Here is a 20,085-nt window from a genome sequence, read left to right on the forward strand (position 1 = left end):
GCGAACGGCGATCAATCAGAGCGCAGGAGCGGCGGCCGGGGAGCGGCTGGCCAATCAACGTGCCAGCGGTGAGGAGGGGGCGGAGCCTTCGCGCAGGGAGCTGTACGCAGCGCGATTGCGCTGCCGCGGAGCCGGAACGGAGCCTGAGACCTGGTCGAAGCTGGTAGGGCTGGGCGCGCGGTTGGGAAGGGCTGCGTTGGGCGTCACCTGGGAGAGAGACGGGTGGAGTCGCGGGCCACAAATACTGTTGCCATGGCAACGCAGGTGCCCAGTCCTGGGACCAGGGTCCCTGCTTCTGGACAGTTTTCAGGCTGGAGCTCCTAGGCCCATAGGGCCTCCAATACCCTAGACTTGCAGACTGCTGGGCTGCAACCTGTCTGTGCCTGTCTTGGCAGCCTGCGGTCTGGACTCTCCCGGGAGAGAAAACAGGTCTTAGCAATGTGACCAGTTGTGCCCGTTTCTAGGCCACCCCTGGGCGCAGCACAGCAGCCTCATCCTGGAGATGTCACTGTAGACGGACTAGGGTGTCTCCAGGGTTTTTTTTTTTTTTTTTTTTTTTTTTTTTTTTTTTTTTTTTTTTTTTAAAGCACGCAACGAGGTGCTTCGTGCACAGATAATTCAGAGAATAGGTCCTTAGTGGATGAGTAAAGATCACAATGGCAAAGATTCCAGGGGCCGACTCTGCTCAGGAGAATTAGAAAGCGCATCGTGTATGTTATTTCGAATAGGAACCATGGTAGAGTAACGATAAGTTAAAATTTTAATATATTTCATTTGACCCAAACATATCAGCAGTATTAGATTAATGGTAAGATATTTAAAATTGTGTCCTTTTCCCAGCCGAAGCTGTCCACTCCCTTGTTTATCTTACAGTACATGTCAGTTCCGTCCGCTGTTTTTCAAATGCTCACTCCCCTTTTAGGTAGGGCCCACCATCTTTCTTTATTTCTTTAAGGTTTTTTGAGACAGGATCTTGTTATGTAACCCAGGCTGGTCTCAATCTTGTGATCCTCCTGTCTTAACCTCCCAAGTTCCAGGCAGAGTAGTATTCAAGAGGAAATTAAGTGTATCTGTGTGTGCACTGTGAACAACAGGTAGTCGCTTCTCTTTGCTCACCTCATGGGTCCCAGTGAGTTGAATCCCGTTGGTAGGATGGTTAGCAAACCTTATCCACTGTGCTATCTCACAAGCCTGAAACTAGTGTTTTAAGTGGATATAACTCAGGCGATAGTAAAGAGAACTGAAAATAGACAACGGACAAACAAGATGGCTACTAGTTATTCTTGGGAATTCACAAGTGGCCCAGGACAGCTATGAATGTTGCCCAATACAAAGCTGTAAACTTACTTAAATCATGAGGAGATCTATTTTCCCATCATGTTTTGCAACTTACATGGTCCTTGAGCATGCTTTTTGTGGATGGCAGTGTCCTGTCACAATATCGAAAAGTTGGTTGTGCCCACGGGAGGAGGACTTGAGCCTGATCCTGAAAGGAGGGTGGGTCTTGAGCTGCTGGAAAACAAGGGCGTTTTAATTCAGTGAAACTGAATCCAGCCTCTTTCATTTTTAGGGTCTAGCCAAATCCAGAGGCTCACAGACTGAAACAGCACACTTCTCCCACTGGCCTCTTCTTCACCATGATTCACAGTCTTTTCTTGATCAACTCTGCTGGGGATATTTTCCTGGAGAAGCACTGGAAAAGCGTGGTCAGCCGCTCTGTTTGCGATTACTTTTTCGAGGCCCAAGAGAGAGCTACGGAGGCTGAAAATGTGCCTCCCGTCATCCCCACACCTCACCACTACCTTCTGAGCGTTTACCGGCACAAGATCTTCTTTGTGGCTGTGATCCAGACGGAGGTCCCGCCTCTGTTTGTCATTGAATTCCTTCACCGAGTAGTGGACACATTTCAGGTTTGTAAATGTGGGGAGCTATATAAATGTATATAAACCATAAGAGAACCACACCTCTGGTGGGCTCTCATCCTGTAGCCCAGGCTAGTCTGAGCTGTGTAGCCCAGGCTAGCCTGAGCTGTGTAGCCCAGGCTAGCCTGAGCTGTGTAGCCCAGGCTAGCCTGAGCTGTGTAGCCCAGGCTAGCCTGAGCTGTGTAGCCCAGGCTAGCCTGAGCTGTGTAGCCCAGGCTAGCCTGAGCTGTGTAGCCCAGGCTAGCCTGAGCTGTGTAGCCCAGGCTAGCCTGAGCTGTGTAGCCCAGGCTAGCCTGAGCTGTGTAGCCCAGGCTAGCCTGAGCTGTGTAGCCCAGGCTAGCCTGAGCTGTGTAGCCCAGGCTAGCCTGAGCTGTGTAGCCCAGGCTAGCCTGAGCTGTGTAGCCCAGGCTAGCCTGAGCTGTGCAGCAGTCCTTCTGCAGCCTTCTGAGTGTTGGGTTTATAGGCACAAGCCATTTGGCATTTCATGCCGTTTTGTAAAAATATTTTATAATATTGTCTCCATCTTACTTAGCTTGGGTTTAGAGCATTTTTAAAAATCAAAACTGAGCATTGCTCACACCCTAAGATTCTTCCAATTTTTCTTAGTTGGCTGTGTTCAAAAGAGTCAATTAGATGCTTTTAAGCCTCTTTCATGAGAGAGCCACCCACTGTACATGAGTGTATGGTCTTAACTTTGCTCAAAAATTAGAGTTCATATAACACACACACACACACACACACACACTCACTCACACACACACTCACACACTCATTCACACACTCATACACTTACACACTCACACACTCACACACACTCACACACTCATTCACACACACACACACTCACTCACACACACTCACACACTCTCACACCCACACTCACACTCACACACACTCACACACATACACACACATTCACACACTCACACACACTCACACACACACTCACTCACATTCACACACACTCACACACACTCACATTCACACACACACTCACACACATACACACACATTCACACACACACACACTCACATACACACTCACTCACACTCTCACACACACTCACATTCACACACACACTCACACATACACATTCACACACACACTCAGACACACACACACACTCACTCACACACACACACACACACACACACACACAGTTTTTTTGGTTTTTTGAGACAGGGTTTTTGGTTTTTTTGAGACAGGATTTCTTTGCGTAGTCCTGGCTGTCCTGGAACTCACGATGTAGACCTGGGCCAGCCTCAAATTCACAGACATCCGCTTGCCTCAACTTCCCAAGTGCTGCGATTAAAGATGTGGGTCACCACCACCCATAGAGTTCAGATTATTTCTTTAGCACCGTGAAGTTTATGCTAACCATTGCGAGCTACGTTGCTTTGAGTTGTGTCCAGAAATGACGAGCATCAAGTTTTCTAAGAGAACAAAGAGGAAAAGCCAAGAGGCGCTTACCTGAGCTGCTCCTGGCACAGGGGTCACTGGCAAGTTCAGCCTTCGTTCTGAATGAGTTGAGTACATGGAGCCTGTGTGCTGGCCTGAGTTCCTGTCTTGGTTTTCCGTTCTTGTGAGGATGTGAGGTATGCTGTAGTTTTCATTTTGGTTTGTAGCTCTCAGACAGTGGTTCCCAACCTGTGGTGGAGATGACACCTGTAGGAGTTAAACAACCCCTTCACGGGGGTTGCATATCAGATGTCTGCATTACGATTCACAACAGTAGAAAAGCTACAGTAGCAATGAAAATGATTTTATGGTGGGGGTGGTGGTCACCACAACATGAGGAGTTATATTGAAGGAAGGTTGAGAACACTGCCCAATGGGAACCAGGGAGAGGAGGTGAGTTGTCCCAACATGGGAGCGTGGTTGAAGCACAGATTCACCCGACTTTACTGTCCGTGTCTATTTGCATTAGATTAGGAGAAGGGCTCTTTGGTTTAAATTGTCTGTCATGTGGGGTCTGGAGTTAGCCACATGCAAATAAGAATTATGGTTGCGGGGGCTGGAGAGATGGCTCAGAGGTTAAGAGCACTGGCTGCTCTTCCAGAGGTCCTGAGTTCAAATCCCAGCAACCACATGGTGGCTCACAACCATCTGTAATGAGATCCGATGCCCTCTTCTGGTGTGTCTGAAGACAGCTACAGTGTACTCATTAAATAAATCTTAAAAAAAAAAAAAAGAATTATGGTTGCAAAGGGGAGGAGCTCGTGATGACCCAGTGGGAGCAAGTTTGTTCTGTCCACATTCCTCACCCCCACGTCACAGGGTTAGGACCGTTTTCATTGTAAGAGAACCAAAGCATATTTTATCTCAAAATACTGTTCTGGAATTCCAATCCTCGATTCAACTATACACTGTGGAAACCCAACTATTCCAAGCCCAGAATATGGAGCGAACAGAAGAATCCAGTAGTTAATTGTTAAGCTGCCCTCCATGGCCCCTGCTGTGATTTCTAAGTACTTTACCCATACACAACTTAACGGTGTGCTGTCATACCAATTACCGTATAACTTACTGCAAGCCAGGAAGCAAAAGAAATTGTTTAAAACCGCAGAGGTGAGGCTTGAGAAACGGCTCATCAGTTAAAAAAAAAAACAAAAAAAAACACTAACGGGTCTTCAGAACCCAGGCTCCATTTCCAGCCCTCACACAGTGGCTCACAACTTCTGTAGCTTCAGCTCCAGGCGATCTGCTGCCCTCTGCTGGCCTCTGTGGGCACCGTGTGAACCTGTGCAGACAGACATTACAAATGCCCGTACACAAAGAAAAATCAACAAAAACGAAACAATTAAAACCACGCAGGAACCTGGGGAAGTAGAAATGAGTTCAGTTTCGAAGCCTCTGGGGAAAGTGGGCCAGCGTGGAGCTTAGAACCTAGCTTAGTGTTTCTCCTCTTGTAATATCTGTTCCTTGTTCTTGGAGGCGATGGAGTCCCTGTGGCAGAATTGCCAACTGTAGTTTTCTATGTTGTGTTTGGTTTATAGAACCTCCTGAGAAGAGTACTCATTTTTCAATTGAGATCACTGTTGGGAAGGAAACATGGTATTTTCCTTCAATTATGCTTGCGCACACCTCTGTGTGTGTGTGTCTCTCCCCCCCTCCTCTCTCTCTCGGGATATATCCCTAAAATTTTATCTTGAGTTTACCTTGGACTCTCACTGATGCCTATCACTGTCTGGTGTAGTTTAGGCTGTATCTCATAGAATCAGTTTAAGGGCCAGGCAATGACACGACCTGTGGCCCATCCCTTTACCTGAGCTGTGAAGGCCCTCGGGTGTGAAGACCCTCAGGGGTGTGAAGACCCTCAGGGGTGTGAAGGCCCTCAGGGGTGTGACCTGGAGAAGAAAGAATGAAGTAGACCTTGCCAGTGTCTTCAGATAGAAGAGTCAGGAGGCCGGCTTCATCTTAGCAGTCAGCGACGTCCGTGAGTAGAGCAGGATTTCTCAGTGTGCCCTTCACTTCCCCCATTCAGTAATTTGTGTAGCCATCTTGGAGGCCCTGGAAGAGCCAGGCCTGGCACCTTGAGCAACAGACACCAACTGACCACACACCCGCTCGCCGTTGTTGTCATCCCTATCATGTCTAGTTTGTGCGTGCACATAGTGTTACTGCGTTGTGCCATCCAATCAGGACCCAGAAGAGCTAACAAGGGACACTTAAGATTATAGCCTATGAGAGCCTGGGTTTGATCCAGAGCACTAGAAAGGGGAGAGAGGACAGGAAGAGCATGATCTAGGTCTGCCCTGCTTTCCCACACCGTGGATACATACGTTCGCTGTGCGATTAGCCCTTTAAATGACAGCCGTTTGGAAATCCCAACTTCAGGGATGCTCTAAAGAGGCCCTCTGCTGGGCTAGTCCCACTCCCCATTCTATCCTTTCCTGAGTGAGTTTCAAGAACATAACAGCAGGTCAAAGGTTTTCTGTACAATTCCACGCCACTTCTGCAGCTTTGCAGGGCTCACATGTTTTGTACGTGAGCACATCTAGTCTAGACTATGCTCTGTTACATTTTCATCAAGCCAAGGGAATCAATGCAAAGAGCTTGGCTTCCTCTGTCTACTGACAGCACAGATAACCAGACGCCAGTCCTGGTCGTTAACCTAAGCCAGGCCGCCCAGGAGAAGGGAGGCCCTATCCTGAACGCCATGGACAGGCAGGTCCCTCCTGTCACGAATATTGTTTCACCTCTCCCTGCCGTCTGGGTGATCAGTATGCTTCTGTGTCTTCAGGACTATTTCGGGGTCTGCTCTGAGCCAGTGATCAAAGACAACGTGGTGGTGGTCTACGAGGTGTTGGAAGAGATGCTGGACAATGGGTTCCCCTTGGCTACGGAGTCGAACATCCTCAAGGAGCTGATAAAGCCTCCCACCATTCTCCGGACAGTAGTCAACACCATCACAGGTGTGACCCGGGGGGTGGGGGTGGGGCTGCGGGAGCCCAGGCTCCCACCCCTGGCATCTCTGGGTTCTTGGGAGTCTCGTCTTATCTTTCATGTGCTGGGGACCTAACCTGAAATTATAGTCGTGTGTGGAAATTATAATTATAGTTGAATTAATAATTATAATTGTACTTCAATTGCATGTAGCTCCTGGCGGCACAGCGCTTGGCGTTAGCATGTAATCTCAGCTCCGAAGGGAAAAAAAAAAACCCTTATTTAACAGGATTTTCTTCCAATTAAAGGGGAAAATATGATTAGTCAGAAACTTCAGAAATACGAGAACATGAAAATCTCCAAATTTAACTACTTTTAATATTTGTACACATGTATAGTGTATGCATTTATTTATTTCTTTTAAACAGGTAAGTGATGCACAGATAGAATACATTTTTACTTAAATTTTAATTTTGCCTGTATGTGTGTTTGAGTACCGTGTGTGGCCTGGTCCCCTGAGGAGGCCAGAAGAGGGCACTGGATCCCCTGGAACTGGAGTTGCAGACAGTTGTGAGGTGCCGTGTGGGTCCTGAGGGTTGAACCCGTCTTCTGAAGGAACAGCCAGTGCTCTTAACTGACCAGCCATCGCTCCAGCACCCTGATAAAATACTTCTAAATGATAGCATGTATATTTTTTAAAATCATGCCTCTTATCAATGTTTTATGAGCACCCACTGTGATCTACTGACGTTATTGTTAATGATTGGTGTTTTCCTATGTCCGACGGACCCTGGCTGTCACCCAGCCCCTGATGGTCCTGAATTTCTTTTTATCCTTTCAAAACATAGGATTCTTGCTTTTGAGTCTTTTTAAAGATTTGTTTATTTAATATATATGAGTACCCTCTAGCTGTCTTCAGACACACCAGAAGAGGACACTGGATCCCATTACAGATGGTTGTGAGCCACCATGTGGTTGCTGGGAATTGAACTCAGGACCTCTGGAAGAGCAGTCAGTGCTCTTAACCGCTGAGCCATCTCTCCAGCCCTTGTTTTTGAGTCTTGTTTATTCAGTTCTGGAAGAGGAGGAGCCAGGCTAAGGGGTTTTAGAGACTCTCACACACCAGGCCCGGAAACTCCTGGCAGCCTTGGCTTTCTGTTGTAGAACTGACCCACTGCGGCCAGCCCTACTAAGGTCGAGACCCTACTAAGGCCTGAGGGTGTGGGTTCTGGACATTGGTGTTTCATTCCACACAGTCTTGTTACCAGGAAGGTTTCCACCCTCTGTGGCAGCCTGTTCTGTGTCCTTTGTTCGTTTCTGTATTGAGATGGTTTTTGCGTCTCTCCACACGGACTTGAAGAGTCCCTCTGATTGGCCCTGCAGCCCTCCGTGATGAAAGCGCCCGTGAGTTTGCAGGCTCTGCCTTGAAAGCAGCCCCTGGAAACCTGTTACTTGTACTTCGCTTTGTTATGGCCGTTGCCATTGCCGTGGGAAATGTTTTGATTTAGTTATAATGTAAGTGGGGGTTTCAGCAAACTCGACAAACTAATTTTTGGGAAATACAACCACGAAGGGGGACAGGACACTTTTGTGAAGGGATCACAGAAGGATTAGATTTGCTCTGTCATCCATCGAGAGGCATCAAGTTCCCGTGGCGCTTGAGGCAGGAACTCAGAAAAGTTACCACCTCGGAGGAGACAAAACAAATTTTCACTTTTTTTTCCAAAGGAGCCTGAGAGAAAATGGGTTGTGCCAGATACATGCAGTGTACCAAGTACATGAGCATGTGCCAGAAACATGTAGTGTCCCAGATACATGCAGTGCTGTTTTGATGATTTAAAAAAAAAGAACAGTACCAACCCAGTTGTGTTTTGCAACATTCTGAGTTTAGTTGAAACCTTAAAGTCTTTGGGAGAGCTTTGTTATTCAGTTTTAGGTCCCCCATCTCATCAGCTGTAGGTAAATCTCCCATGAGACACCGCTTTGAAAAGCTTTAATGTTCTATACATATTCTGACTATTCATGTGTTTAGGGGTTCTTTCTTTAGAGTAAAAAGATATAGGCAGTGGGAAGAAGAAATAGGATTTAAATTAGTTGCAGTCATCGGTTCGATCTAAAATAAGCCTTGATGTCTGCGGGAGCAGGGTAGCGGGAACCGATGCCCGGATGCAGGGATAGGGTGGGGTCTGGCTGCGGGTGTCTCTTGTTCAGTGCGAGCCTGACACAGGTCCCCACCCGTGTTGAGGACCTGCCTTAAACTACAACAGTGTTTCACTGATGATGGTGTTGTGTCAGTGTGTAGGTACCCAGCCCTACTGAAACACAGAACATTATCTGAGCTATCGTGGAATTTGAGATCCTTCAGTTACTCTCAAATTCAGAATATGATATCCACCCCTCAGGCGGCTCTCCCTCCAAGCCTTGCTCCAGGCAGCAGACCAGATGGCAACAATGGCTTGTAAAAATAGACGGGGCTGTCCTACTTAGGAGAAAGGGAAGGCTTATCTCCCATATGGTGTTGCACGAGTAACAGGGACACGGAAACTTGTATGGGGAATATCCTTAGGTTGTTCGATCCAAACCGGCATTAAAGTACCAATTTGATTCTAGTTTACCAGTATTAATTGTCTCAGGAAGCACCAATGTGGGCGACCAGCTTCCAACTGGGCAGCTGTCGGTGGTGCCTTGGCGACGGACTGGGGTGAAATATACCAACAACGAGGCCTATTTCGACGTGGTTGAAGAGATAGACGCCATCATTGACAAATCAGGTAGGTACCATGTGGGTGTTCCCTGAGTGCGCGTGATGAAGTAGCCGGGTCTCTTACACATCGCCCTTGGCGGGACTTCTGAAGAAACAGGATTATGGGTGGGGAAGTGGGACAAGGAGTAACAAGGAGGAATTTGGCGGTCAGTACCAGTCATTGGATTTGAGGCAGGAGGATCAAGATTTCTGGGCCATCGGGGGCTGTGCAGCCAGACGCTGGTTCAGGAAACTATGAAAGAAATGGGGGAGAGGGGGCAGTGCAAAGTGCACTCTCGTTGGTTAGGTGTCCCATTTGGCAGTATTGGCTTCTCGGGACTGGAGGCAGGGCTAGAGTCGGAATGGCAAGGTTCTTTCCTGTTCGCTTCAGTTAAGTCAACAGTTCTGAGCACGTGGGAGCCTTCATAACCAGGCACTTACCCACCCACTGACTGCTGTTGGAAGCTTGCTCATAGCTCAGTGGGTCCAGGTGATGGAGGTGCAGGCCCGTGGGCGTAGCCTCGCGCTGTCAGCAGAGTAAAGGGAAGTCCTAACCTGCAGCGCTTGAGATCCCGCTTGAGAGCCGCCATTCAGCCGCATTCACAGGAACGCGCCAGGATCGAGGGGCACAGGCACGAGGAGAAAAGGAACCTGTGAAGCTTTAGAACTGGGCCGGCTACAGTTTTTCATATGAGAAACACCCCAACTGTCCGTTAGCGAAAAAAAAATGATCAGTAAGCTTTGATATGGTCATCCAGTGGAAAAAGAACAATTGGTTCACCCAGCAACACGAGTGGTTCTTAGACTGTTGGGGAAAACAGCGTCGGATGCTGTATACAGCGAATTGCACTTAGTGAAACTTGAAAGCGGGTGCAATCTGAGGTCATAGGAGTCAGAACTAAGGGGGATGCCATTAGCTTGGAAGGAGAGGGAGGAGCACATTGTCATGTTAGAAAGTTTCCTCTGTGTTTGATGTGGATCATATTTATATGTATTTGTGCTTGAAATTCACAGAGCATAAGGTTTTTACATTTTGTTATTTTATATCACCATTAAATTTTTTTTTTTTTGGTTCTTTTTTTTCGGAGCTGGGGACCGAACCCAGGGCCTTGCGCTTCCTAGGTAAGCGCTCTACCACTGAGCTAAATCCCCAGCCCCCATTAAATTTTTTTTTAATTGACCCTATAGAGCTGGCTCAGCAGTTAGGAGCCTTGTTCCTCTGCTGGCTTGAACTCCAGGATGGCTTCCATCTGGCCGTTACTCCCATACCAGAGGATCTGACGCCCTCTCCTGGCCTCCATTGGCACTGCACACAGTGGTGCACAGACAAAAACTCGCAATAGCCCATAACCACGGAATAAAAATACAGGAAAATATCTTAACATTTTTTGTTAGAGTGGCGATTTGTGTCAGGCTTGGTGGGACACACCTTTAACCCCGGCACTCTGAGGAGTGGGTGGGTGGTTCTCTGTCAATTCGAGGCCAGCCTAGTCCGTATTCTAAGTTCCAGGCCAGTCATAGCTCTATAGTGAGATTCTGTCTTAAAAAATGAACAAACAAACCAAACCAATGGCCAGTGTCTTTGTTAGGGTTTTACCGCTCTGAAGAGACACCGTGAACAAGGCAACTCTTATAAGGACACATTTAATTGGGGCTGGCTTACAGGTTCAGAGGTTCAGTCCATTATCATCAAGGTGGGAGCATGGCAGGGTCCAGGCAGACATGGGGCTGGAGGAGCTGAGAGTTCTACATCTTGTTCTGAAGTCAAATAGAAGACTGTTTCCCATGTGGCTAGGAGGAGGGTCTCAGAGCCCAACCCCACCATGACACACATCCTCCAGCAAGGCCATTCCTACACTCACAAAGCCACACCTCCTAATAGTGCCACTCCCTGGGCCAAGCATATTCAAACCACCACAGCTAGTCTCCTTATAGTGTGGGAGACTGTTCTACAGTGAGGTGGGCTAGAGGCAGGGACACTATTAGGAGGTTGTGACTAAAGTTCCAATTCAAAGTGCAGGTGTCCAGTAAATAAATATCTCCAGGAAGAGAGGAGTTGGTTCCCAGACAGAGTGGCTTACCTTTTATCCCAGAACTTGGAAGCTGAGGCACAAGGAGCAAGTTCAAGACCAGCCTGACCTACAAAAATAGTATTAAGCTAGACGTGGAGAGAGAAGGGGTGAGAGTTGGCCGTACACCTGGCTGAGGCATCTGCATGGATAGTACCACCTTAAACTCCAGAATTGGGGCCATGAGGGAGTCAGAGCGAATCTGCAGCTGGCAATGAGCTTGCAGCACTGATGACACCTGGACAGTCCTCCCCTGGTCAGGAGTAAGGCTGACCTTGAAGTGCAGGGTGACACAGGGCTTGCACAGATGCAGGCCACACAGGGTCCCGGGACTGTCATGGGGACCGGGCTCCCACCCCTAACCAAAGCGATCTACAGCTAACAACCACTTGCAGAGGAAAACTAAGTCTTCTCCAATGGAGTCTCACTGGGTATAGTAACCACACCAAGGGCTGGCCCGTGCCCAGCAGTAGACGGCTAGTGCAAAATGAATTCAATTCTGTTGACTTGTGTCTTCTATAGCTTTGTTTGGGCATGTTTCTTTTGTTATATTGGACTTCTGTTTCCAATTTTGTGTTTTTATGGGGTTTTTCTGTTTGCATTTGGATTTTTTTTCTTTTTTTTTTTTTGGAGCTGGGGACTGAACCCAGGGCCTTGCGCTTGCTAGGCAAGTGCTCTACCACTGAGCTAAATCCCCAACCCGGATTATTTTTTTTAAATAAAGAGAGAGGGGCATAGAGTTGGGTGAGTAGGGAGGTAGATAGAATCTGGGAGGAGTTGGGGAGAAAATTGATTAGAAACAATCTTTTTCCAATTAAAAAGAGAAAGACTTCGATAATTGGGTGTGGTCAAGACTGAAGCTAAGGTCAGCAAGGAGAGTAAGACAAGACAGACTTGGCCTAAGTGCACATTAGAACACGCAGAGGCCCACATGTGTAGCAGAAGAGCAGCTAAGGACGGAAGGGAAGATTAAGAGAGGGAGGGAGGGGGAGAAAGAGAGGGAGGAGGATGGAGAGGGGAAGAGAGGGAAAGAGAAGGAGGAATGGGGAGAGGGCGGATTGCTTGTAGAGGGAGAAGTCTGAAGATGTGTGGACAGGGATCTGTAGGGTGAAGACCAGGGGCAACCTCAGCCTTGGCAGCTGAGCTCCTGGAGGTCAGCCTCTTTAAGCAAATCTTTAAACTTATCTGGACCACTAGTTAAGTTGCTGGTGCTCTGTGACTGGCACTCCGTGCAAAACCCTTCTAGAACATCTCTCACTGGTCGCTGTCTCCATGCTTCTATTGGAGTTCATAGATTGAGCTTGGATGATGGACAGATTGGATGAATAAATGAAATGGGTGGTTAGAGGAGAGGCGGGCAGGGAGGAGGGAGGAAGGAAGGACGGACAGAGGAGGGCAGCCGGACGAGACCTGAGACTTGTGTGGTCCCCAGCAGTCCTCCTCTTTTTCCTCTTAGGTTCCACAGTCACCGCTGAGATCCAAGGGGTGATTGATGCCTGTGTTAAACTGACCGGGATGCCAGATCTCACGCTGTCCTTCATGGTAATGCCCAGAGCCATTGCTCACCTTATGTCAAGGAGGTGTTTCTGGAAAGAATGAGAGTGAGCTAGCACAAGCAGTAATCAGGGTGGCCACGAAGCCTACCCCGGCCCTTGGACGCGTGTATGTGCTTAGTGAAAATGTCGTCTGCATTGCTTTTCCAGGGAAACCTGGGCGCTTACCCCCACTTTCTGTTCTCCCCGCCTGGCTCTGCAGAACCCCAGGTTGCTGGATGATGTTAGCTTCCACCCCTGTGTCCGTTTCAAGCGCTGGGAATCTGAGCGCATCCTCTCCTTCATCCCTCCTGACGGCAACTTCCGCCTGCTCTCCTACCACGTCAGTGCACAGAAGTAAGCAGAGTCCGTGTCTGTGGAAGCTCTGTCCGTAGTGAGGAGCCATGGGCTCCTGGGCTCCATTTACCTGGGTTCACGTTCCAGCTCCTTAGGTCCCAAGCTGTGCTGGTGCAGGGAGCTGCTTTCCCCCACCCTGTCTGTGTCTTGTCTGGGGATAGTGAGTGTCTTTCTGTGAGGACTTGAGTGGACCTTGCTTCACTGAGTGGTCACTGAGGCTGCCATTACAGCTTTCATAGTGGTGTCTGCTGAGTCCATCAAAACCAGCCCAGACTGGTTTTAAACTCACAGCCCTCCTCCTGGGCCTGCAGGTGTGGGCTACCAGCATAGCAGCTGCTGTTACATTGTTGCCACCTTCAAAGGAGGAATGTTTTTCTTAGAATATTCCGCATATCCCTCTTAAATCCCTTGGCCTCCATAAAGCATTTAATCATGCTTTGAAAGACTCTAGTGCAGTGCGTTTTGGTCTCACATACGTCTTTATTTGGGAATTCTGTTTTACAGTAGAAGGTATGGAGACTGAGTGGAGTTGGGATCCTAATGAGATAGGGCCAATGCCTTTTCCCTGGTGCCTCCAGCCTGAATCCAATCACCCCAGCTCAAACCTCCCCTCTCCTTATAGATATGACCAGGTCCCAGGCAAGTTATTCAACCTCAGTGAAGCAGAAGGATATCAAGGATATCAGTATTCATGTATAGATCTCTCTCTGCCTCTCTCTCTCTCTCTCTCTCTCTCTCTCTCTCTCTCTGCCTCTCTCTCTCTCTCTCTCTCTGCCTCTGTCTCTCTCTCTCTGACACACACACACACACACACACACACACACACACACACACACACATCCCAGTACATTTAAAAATAAAAATAGTTTTAAATAAGTGAGAAAAGGTATCAAGAGAATATCGAAGGGGGTATTTTATTTTTAAAGGTCTCTTACCTGCTATCTGTGTGTAAGTGTTTGACTGCATGTATGTACACTGCATACATGACTGGTTGCTGTGGAGGCCACAAGAGGCTGTCAGCTCCCCTGGAACTGGAACTCTTGTGAGCGTCCATGCCGGTGCTGGGAATCCTCGGTCCTCTGCGAGAGCAGCCCGTGCTTTTAGCTGGTGCTATAGCTTGCCAGCCCCCAAAGGGTGTTTTTTTCCCCACTTTTTTCTTTTAGATTTATTTATTTTATTTTATTTTATTTTATGAGCGTCTTGCTTATGTGTGTGTCTGTATCTCACATGCATGTCTGTTGTCTGATACGCTGGAACTGGAGTCCTGGGTCCTTGCCAGAACAGCAGGTGGTCCTAAGGGCTGAACCATCTCCCCAGCTATTGTTTTCTTTTTGAAGAAGGTGTTTTGTCTCTTTTGTAGCCTAGTTGCCATTCCAGTCTATGTCAAACACAGCATCAGCTTCCGGGACAGTGGCTCACTTGGACGCTTTGAAATCACAGTGGGGCCGAAGCAGACCATGGGGAAGACCATAGAGGGTGTGACTGTAACCAGCCAGATGCCCAAAGGAGTCTTGAACATGAGCCTCACTCCATCCCAGGGGACACACACGTTTGACCCGGTGACAAAGGTAGGGGTTGGGCATTTGACTCGCCGTCCACACGGGCTGCATGTGGTGGAAGGCAGATATTTCTGACAGGAGGTTCTCTATGGAACCCCCTCCTCCCATCAGAGGTCGCTTATACTATGGAAGGTGGACAGACGCCTTGAGGCCGTGGCTCAGATGAAGACACCACTCCGGTTGTGTGGGGAAACCCACTTTCTTTTATGTTTCCTTCCAAGATGCTGTCTTGGGATGTAGGAAAAATAAACCCGCAAAAGCTGCCAAGTTTGAAGGGGACAATGGGTCTCCAGGTCGGAGCTTCTAAACCCGATGAGAACCCTACAATTAACCTTCAGTTCAAGATCCAGCAGCTGGCCATTTCTGGTGAGTGGCACACCTTGGGTGGTTTTGAAAGGAGTGGAAATGGTGTTCTTCTGCCAGGGGCAGACCTCAGTGTCTTCCCGGGGCTACCTGAGGATGGGCATAGTATTGGGTCTGGTTTTATTACCTGATACGGATCATTAGTAAGATCCCTCCCAGTCCCTTCCTGGGGAGAATGTACGGATTATTTAGAAGCTGCCGTAAAGACTGAGTCAAAGTGTCTGGGGCACCCATGAGCATGGGCTGACAGAGGTCTCCACAGGTCATTGTTGGGTCATGTAGAGTTGCCGGTTTGAGCTGCCCAAGGTGTTTGGGATTAGGGTGCTACTCCATTTTTTACCAGGAATGGGAAGAAATAAGCCCCGAGTGCCCCTGACTTCAGCAGACTTGTGTTCGCTGGCACCGTCTTTAGAGACTGCCAGACTTCACTGTACTTCAGAAAGTAGTAAGAGACACCATTTGCTGGGTATGTTACGTCCTGGCAGCTCCTAAAACACTTTTATTCTTGTTTAACTTTTAGAATGGCCCCTAAGAGCCTTAGAAAGACATGGGCTCTCTCTAGAGAGCATTGTTTTTCCTTTCTGAAAGACTCCTTAACTTAGATGACTAAGTTAAGTGATGCTCTTTTTCTTAAACCTCTTAATGGGCCATAATGCTATGGGCAAACTGATTTTTGTCCAGTTGGGCAAGAGTCTTTAGGAAGCCTTTATCGATCCGTCCCTTTCATTATGCTGCTATCATTCAGTCAGTCGAACAACTTGAGCAAAACACCGTGTGACTCTGTCTCACCCCTGCTGCGGTCTGTGCCTGCCTCTCTGCCCTGTCCACCGAGAAGACGGCTTCCCCCAGGAGAGCCGTCCGCTGACGCAACCTTTGCTGTAAATGCGAGTAGAGAGATTGAAGGGCTGTCCGCCTCTGCTTGGCAGAACAGGCTTGTTAGACAGTGTCTTCTACACACCCTGCTGTGTGCGCTGACACAAACCCAGACTGTCTGCTTGCCGCTCCTGGGAGATACTTACGACTCACTCCTCCCTTCCTCCCTCCCTCCAGGACTCAAAGTGAACCGTCTGGATATGTACGGAGAGAAGTACAAGCCCTTTAAGGGCATAAAATACATGACCAAAGCCGGCAAGTTCCAAGTCCGAACCTGAAGGGAAAGTCTTGGTGAAGGAACACTCACGAACACTTTTTCGTTTCTTACTTGTCTAAAAGTAAAATGTCAGCCTGTTTCTTAGGTCAGTTCCCTCAGGCTCCATCTGCCCCCTTTGTCCTCTGTCTTCAGTACCACATAAGTGATGGAGGGACAGGAGGTTCCTCAGGGAAAACGCAGCCAAACTCATCGCAGCACTGACTGAGTCCTAGAGTGTGGGCTGGAGAGTGGTGGCCTGTCGCACTGCATTTCACCTCTTAACACGGTTGCCGTTGGGAAAAGACCGGCCTTTGACGTTTGGTTTCAATCACCTAACCCCAATGGAAGATGTCTATATTGATTTTTTTTTTATGATAGAAAGATTTGAAAGAGAGAAAAAAAAAAGAATAGAAAAATGGGTGTTAGTCCAAGAAAGAGCAGTTGAGATTTGATTCGTTGGTCTGGGTTGTAACTCGGTGATCAAGTGCCGACCTGGGTCCTGTGCAAGCCCTGGTTCATTCCTGGTACCGTCCACAATACAAGACAGATCTGCTCTACGAGGGGCAAGACCAAGAAGCTGGTGTGAAGAGAGTTGTGAAGAGAGAGGTCACAGTGAAGAGTTGGTGAGAACAGTTATCAGAATCTCCCCAGGGGCTAGGACGAGCAGAACGAAGTGGTTTCTTTCTGACCCCCTCTTACGTGTAGAAAGGATTTGCATGTCCAGGACTTTCAAAGTTCAAGTCCACGCTTGAATTGAAACTGCAGTGGGATCAGCGTCCTTTGGAGACTAAGGTGCCACACACGGCCTGCCTCTTGAGATTCTCACTCGCTGTTTGCGCTGGCCCATCGTCCTGGTGGGAAGGTTACAGCCTTCTGCTAGTTATCTGACTCCTTGGTGGGCTCGCCCCCCAAAACAGCAGTGCTCGGTGCAGGCAGATCTTGTGAATGATAGTGGCAGAGTCGAGGTGGAACTCACCTCCCATGGGACCACGCCCATGCTCGGTGACCGCCATTACATTAATGTTTGTGAGGCCGGACTGGCCCTATGCCTTGCTTTTTCCTGTCTGAAGGTCCCATCAGAACCCCTGAGTAGGTGTGAACCCACCGAGGACATGCGAGAGTGCACAAATGCTTCCCACTGTCTGTTCCGGTCTCCAGACAGACAGCTCCCAGTCCGTTCTTACAACCTAAAAAGGTGTCTTGAGCCTCTGAATAGAATACCATAGGAGGGCAGGCAGTGTTGGCCACAAGTAGCTCCCCATTACTCCCCAGTTTAAACCCAGCAGCCGAAGGAGCAGAGTATTCTCAATCTGTTTCAATGTGTCCTTTAGTCATTTTACTAAACACATAAGGTGCGGGTGTGTGTTGTTTTTAACTTAGAGCTTAGGGAGCAGCCTGTGCTCTGTATTGTGCCTGGAGGGAGAAGACCCGCTTGCTTCAGTCTGCAGGGCTCCCCCTGAAGTCCCGTTTCTAAGTGCTTGTGCTTGCTTGCAGGGCTCTCCCCTGAAGTCCCGTGTCTAAGTGCTTGTGCTTGCTTAGTTTCTATTGTTTGCTAGTGCTCTCATGCTGTGGCCAGAACTTATTTTTGCTGCCCAGTAGAGTTACTCTGTGGTTTCCTTGTGTGGTGAACTGCGCTGTGTACAGTCAGATGTTCCTTACCAGGATCTGGACTAGTGTAGCCCCACACCCTGCTGCAGCCCCACACTTCAGGTCACTTTCACAGGCTCTGGGGGATTCCGAGGTTTCTTGGGTCATAGGTACTATTTGCATCGGTCCCCGTGTGTGTTTAGGTTTGTACGTGTGGCTCATTACTCCCGAGAGCACAGGATAGCTTGTTTTTCTAGGCAGAGACAGGGTTGGAGTACGGGCTCCCCAGGCCCAGACACCGTGGATACAGCCAAGCCTCGCTGTCCCCACCTAGTGGCTGTCAGCAGAGGTGGTGCAGGGCCTCTCCATAGCTGCTCGCTCTGTGTGTGGTCCATGTGTGGAAGCAGCATTTCTGTTGAAGTCTTAATAAAGCTTTACCAGTCTTGTGGACTCAGTCTGGCTACTAAGACTACCCTTCACTAAGTAGAAGGCACTCATTTGGGACATGTAAGACCATGTGTAAAGGGCGAGTCTCCAGTTACCTGGGAGATGGGTCATTTGGTGCTATTTGCAAGGTTGGTGGCCGCCAATGTCCAGAGGAACCTAATGATTTTACCAGGTTGTAAAAGGCAATGCCATTAAAGCTCCTGGTGCCCATAGCAGACCTTTTCTGTGCCCCACACGGGCAGGAGGTGGGAACTGCCAGGTCCCAAGTGTCTCTTGTAGAGTTTCCAAGGGAGACAGGCGTCAGGGGTGACTTACTTTTCTGTTGTTGCAACAAAAAAACCTCGACCAAGGCAATTCATCAAAGGTGTTTAATTGAGCTTACAGTTCCACAGGGTTAGAGTCCGTGACGCCAGAGCAAAGGCAAGATAGCAGGCACAGCTGAGAGCACACATCTCCACCCACCAGCGGGAGGCAGAGAGCATAGTGGGTATGGTGTAGGCTTTTGAAACCTCGGGGGCCCATCCCCAGTGACACACCACCTCCAATAAGGCCACACTTTCTAATCCTTTTCAAGCAGTTCCACCAACTGGGGACCAAGAATCCAAACACATATGGGGAGCGAGCCTCATTCCGATCACCAGGAGGCGTCTAATCCTGCCAGTCAACATCAACACTGATACTCCATTTCTAAACCGATTGTTTAGACATCTATAGCGGGCCTTTTTGGACCCGCCAGAGGTTAAATAATGACATAGAGACTTTTTAGTATAGCTTAGGCCTTTACCTTGGGCAATCTCCCGTCTAGCTCATCTAATTTAATCTTCTTATCCTAGCCTATGACCCGCCATGTGGCTATTTACCGCTCTCTCGGTCCGCCCATAAGTCCCGCCTCCCCTTTCCTGCCTAGCTATTGGCTGTCAGATCTTTGCTAAGCCAATCAAAAGGTGAGGGAGGAAGGAAGGGTATTTACAAGGTACAGAGGCAGATAATGATGACATATAAGAATAACAATGCGAAAATCCGGCCAGCCCTCAGCTCTCTGCTGGTGCAGCGATCAGCAGTCGAATATACAGAGACAACCCTCACAGAGTGCACCCCAACAGACTTCCGTTTACTACCTGGAAGCGTGTTGGGCTTCTTAAGAGTTCGGTTTTGGGACTGGAGAGATGGCTCAGCGGTAAGGAGCACTAGCTGTTCTCCCTGTTCTCCCAGAGGATCAGGGTTCAATTCCCAGCATCCACTACGAGGCAGCTCACGCGTGTCCGTAACTCCAGTTCCAGGAACTCTTAACTGCTTCACATAGACTTACATGGAGTCAAAACACCAATGAACGTTTTTTAAAAAAAAGTTCTGTTTTTGTTTCTCTTAGACCTGACACACATGTCTCTGTTGGAAGGCAGGTTCTATATACCACAGCCTGTGTGAAGAAGTCAAGGGACAGCCTGTGTGAAGAAGTCAAGCCTGTGGGGGGGGGGGGGTGTCTCTTCTTCCTTTGTGTGAGTTTGGCTGTAAGCGGCTTTACTCTTGGATCCAGTTTTTTTGGCCCACTTCTCAAACATTTCTCTAGTACAGTGCCCTCCCCTTTCCCTAGCAATTTTGCAAATATTAAATGGAAAATTCCAGGAACAGATAACCTTTCAGGTTGTGTACTATTCTGAGTAGCTTGATGACGTCTATCTCTGACTTTGCCATCTCCCCCTGGCAGGACCCATCTTTCCCTAGACACAGATCACGCCTCGCCCCTCCCTCATCTCCACACTCTCTTGCTCACTGGCCACTAAGGGCCCGCCTGTCTCCACTGTTATCAACGCCCATAGTATCAGTCTCTGTGCTCAGGTAACTGATATTTTATTTAGTAGCCCTGATTCACAAGTAAATGCCATGGGGTTGGATAGACCAAAGAAAGTTCGATCCCCAGCTCCAAAAAAAAAAAAAAGAACCAAAAAAAAAAAAAAAAAAAGAAAGATCAAGAAGGTTGAAAGAAAGTGTT

At 48.4% G+C, this 20,085-nt stretch overlaps 2 protein-coding genes across 4 annotated transcripts; both read left to right on the plus strand.

The window, feature by feature from the left end:
- Erich1 (glutamate-rich 1) overlaps nt 1-20,085 on the plus strand; it is a gene marked incomplete at its 5' end in the record, with an annotated part of 52,793,804 nt that overhangs the window by 46,419,873 nt on the left and 6,353,846 nt on the right.
- On the plus strand, nt 126-18,102 carry Ap3m2 (adaptor related protein complex 3 subunit mu 2). Of its 4 annotated transcripts, XR_015639285.1 has the most exons (10): nt 126-163; nt 1,571-1,910; nt 6,167-6,338; nt 8,943-9,080; nt 12,578-12,663; nt 12,877-13,010; nt 14,371-14,578; nt 14,791-14,935; nt 15,983-17,510; nt 17,556-18,102. XR_015639285.1 is itself a non-coding variant. In XM_087587449.1 (9 exons), exons 2-9 carry the CDS (start codon nt 1,638-1,640, stop codon nt 16,081-16,083), a joined length of 1,257 nt encoding a protein of 418 aa, XP_087443575.1. In that variant the 5' UTR covers nt 126-163; nt 1,571-1,637; the 3' UTR covers nt 16,084-18,102. The 4 variants fall into 4 exon arrangements, 2 of the variants coding, with proteins under 2 accessions (XP_087443575.1, NP_579839.1); XM_087587449.1 differs by having other exon boundaries at nt 15,983-18,102; NM_133305.2 differs by lacking the exons at nt 126-163; nt 17,556-18,102 and adding an exon at nt 668-808 and having other exon boundaries at nt 15,983-16,171.

Source organism: Rattus norvegicus, chromosome 16, assembly GCF_021556685.1.
Source record: "Rattus norvegicus strain SHRSP/BbbUtx chromosome 16, alternate assembly SHRSP_T2T, whole genome shotgun sequence".
NCBI lineage: Eukaryota > Metazoa > Chordata > Mammalia > Rodentia > Muridae > Rattus > Rattus norvegicus.

Excerpts from the sequence above, each read along its gene's own strand:
- Ap3m2 (XM_087587449.1), top strand. The coding sequence starts at position 1,638 with ATGATTCACAGTCTTTTCTTGATCAACTCTGCTGGGGATATTTTCCTG. Across the intron at positions 12,664-12,876 it reads ATCTCACGCTGTCCTTCATG|AACCCCAGGTTGCTGGATGA; the intron begins GTAATGCCCAGA and ends CTGGCTCTGCAG. Across the intron at positions 14,579-14,790 it reads CGTTTGACCCGGTGACAAAG|ATGCTGTCTTGGGATGTAGG; the intron begins GTAGGGGTTGGG and ends TTTCCTTCCAAG.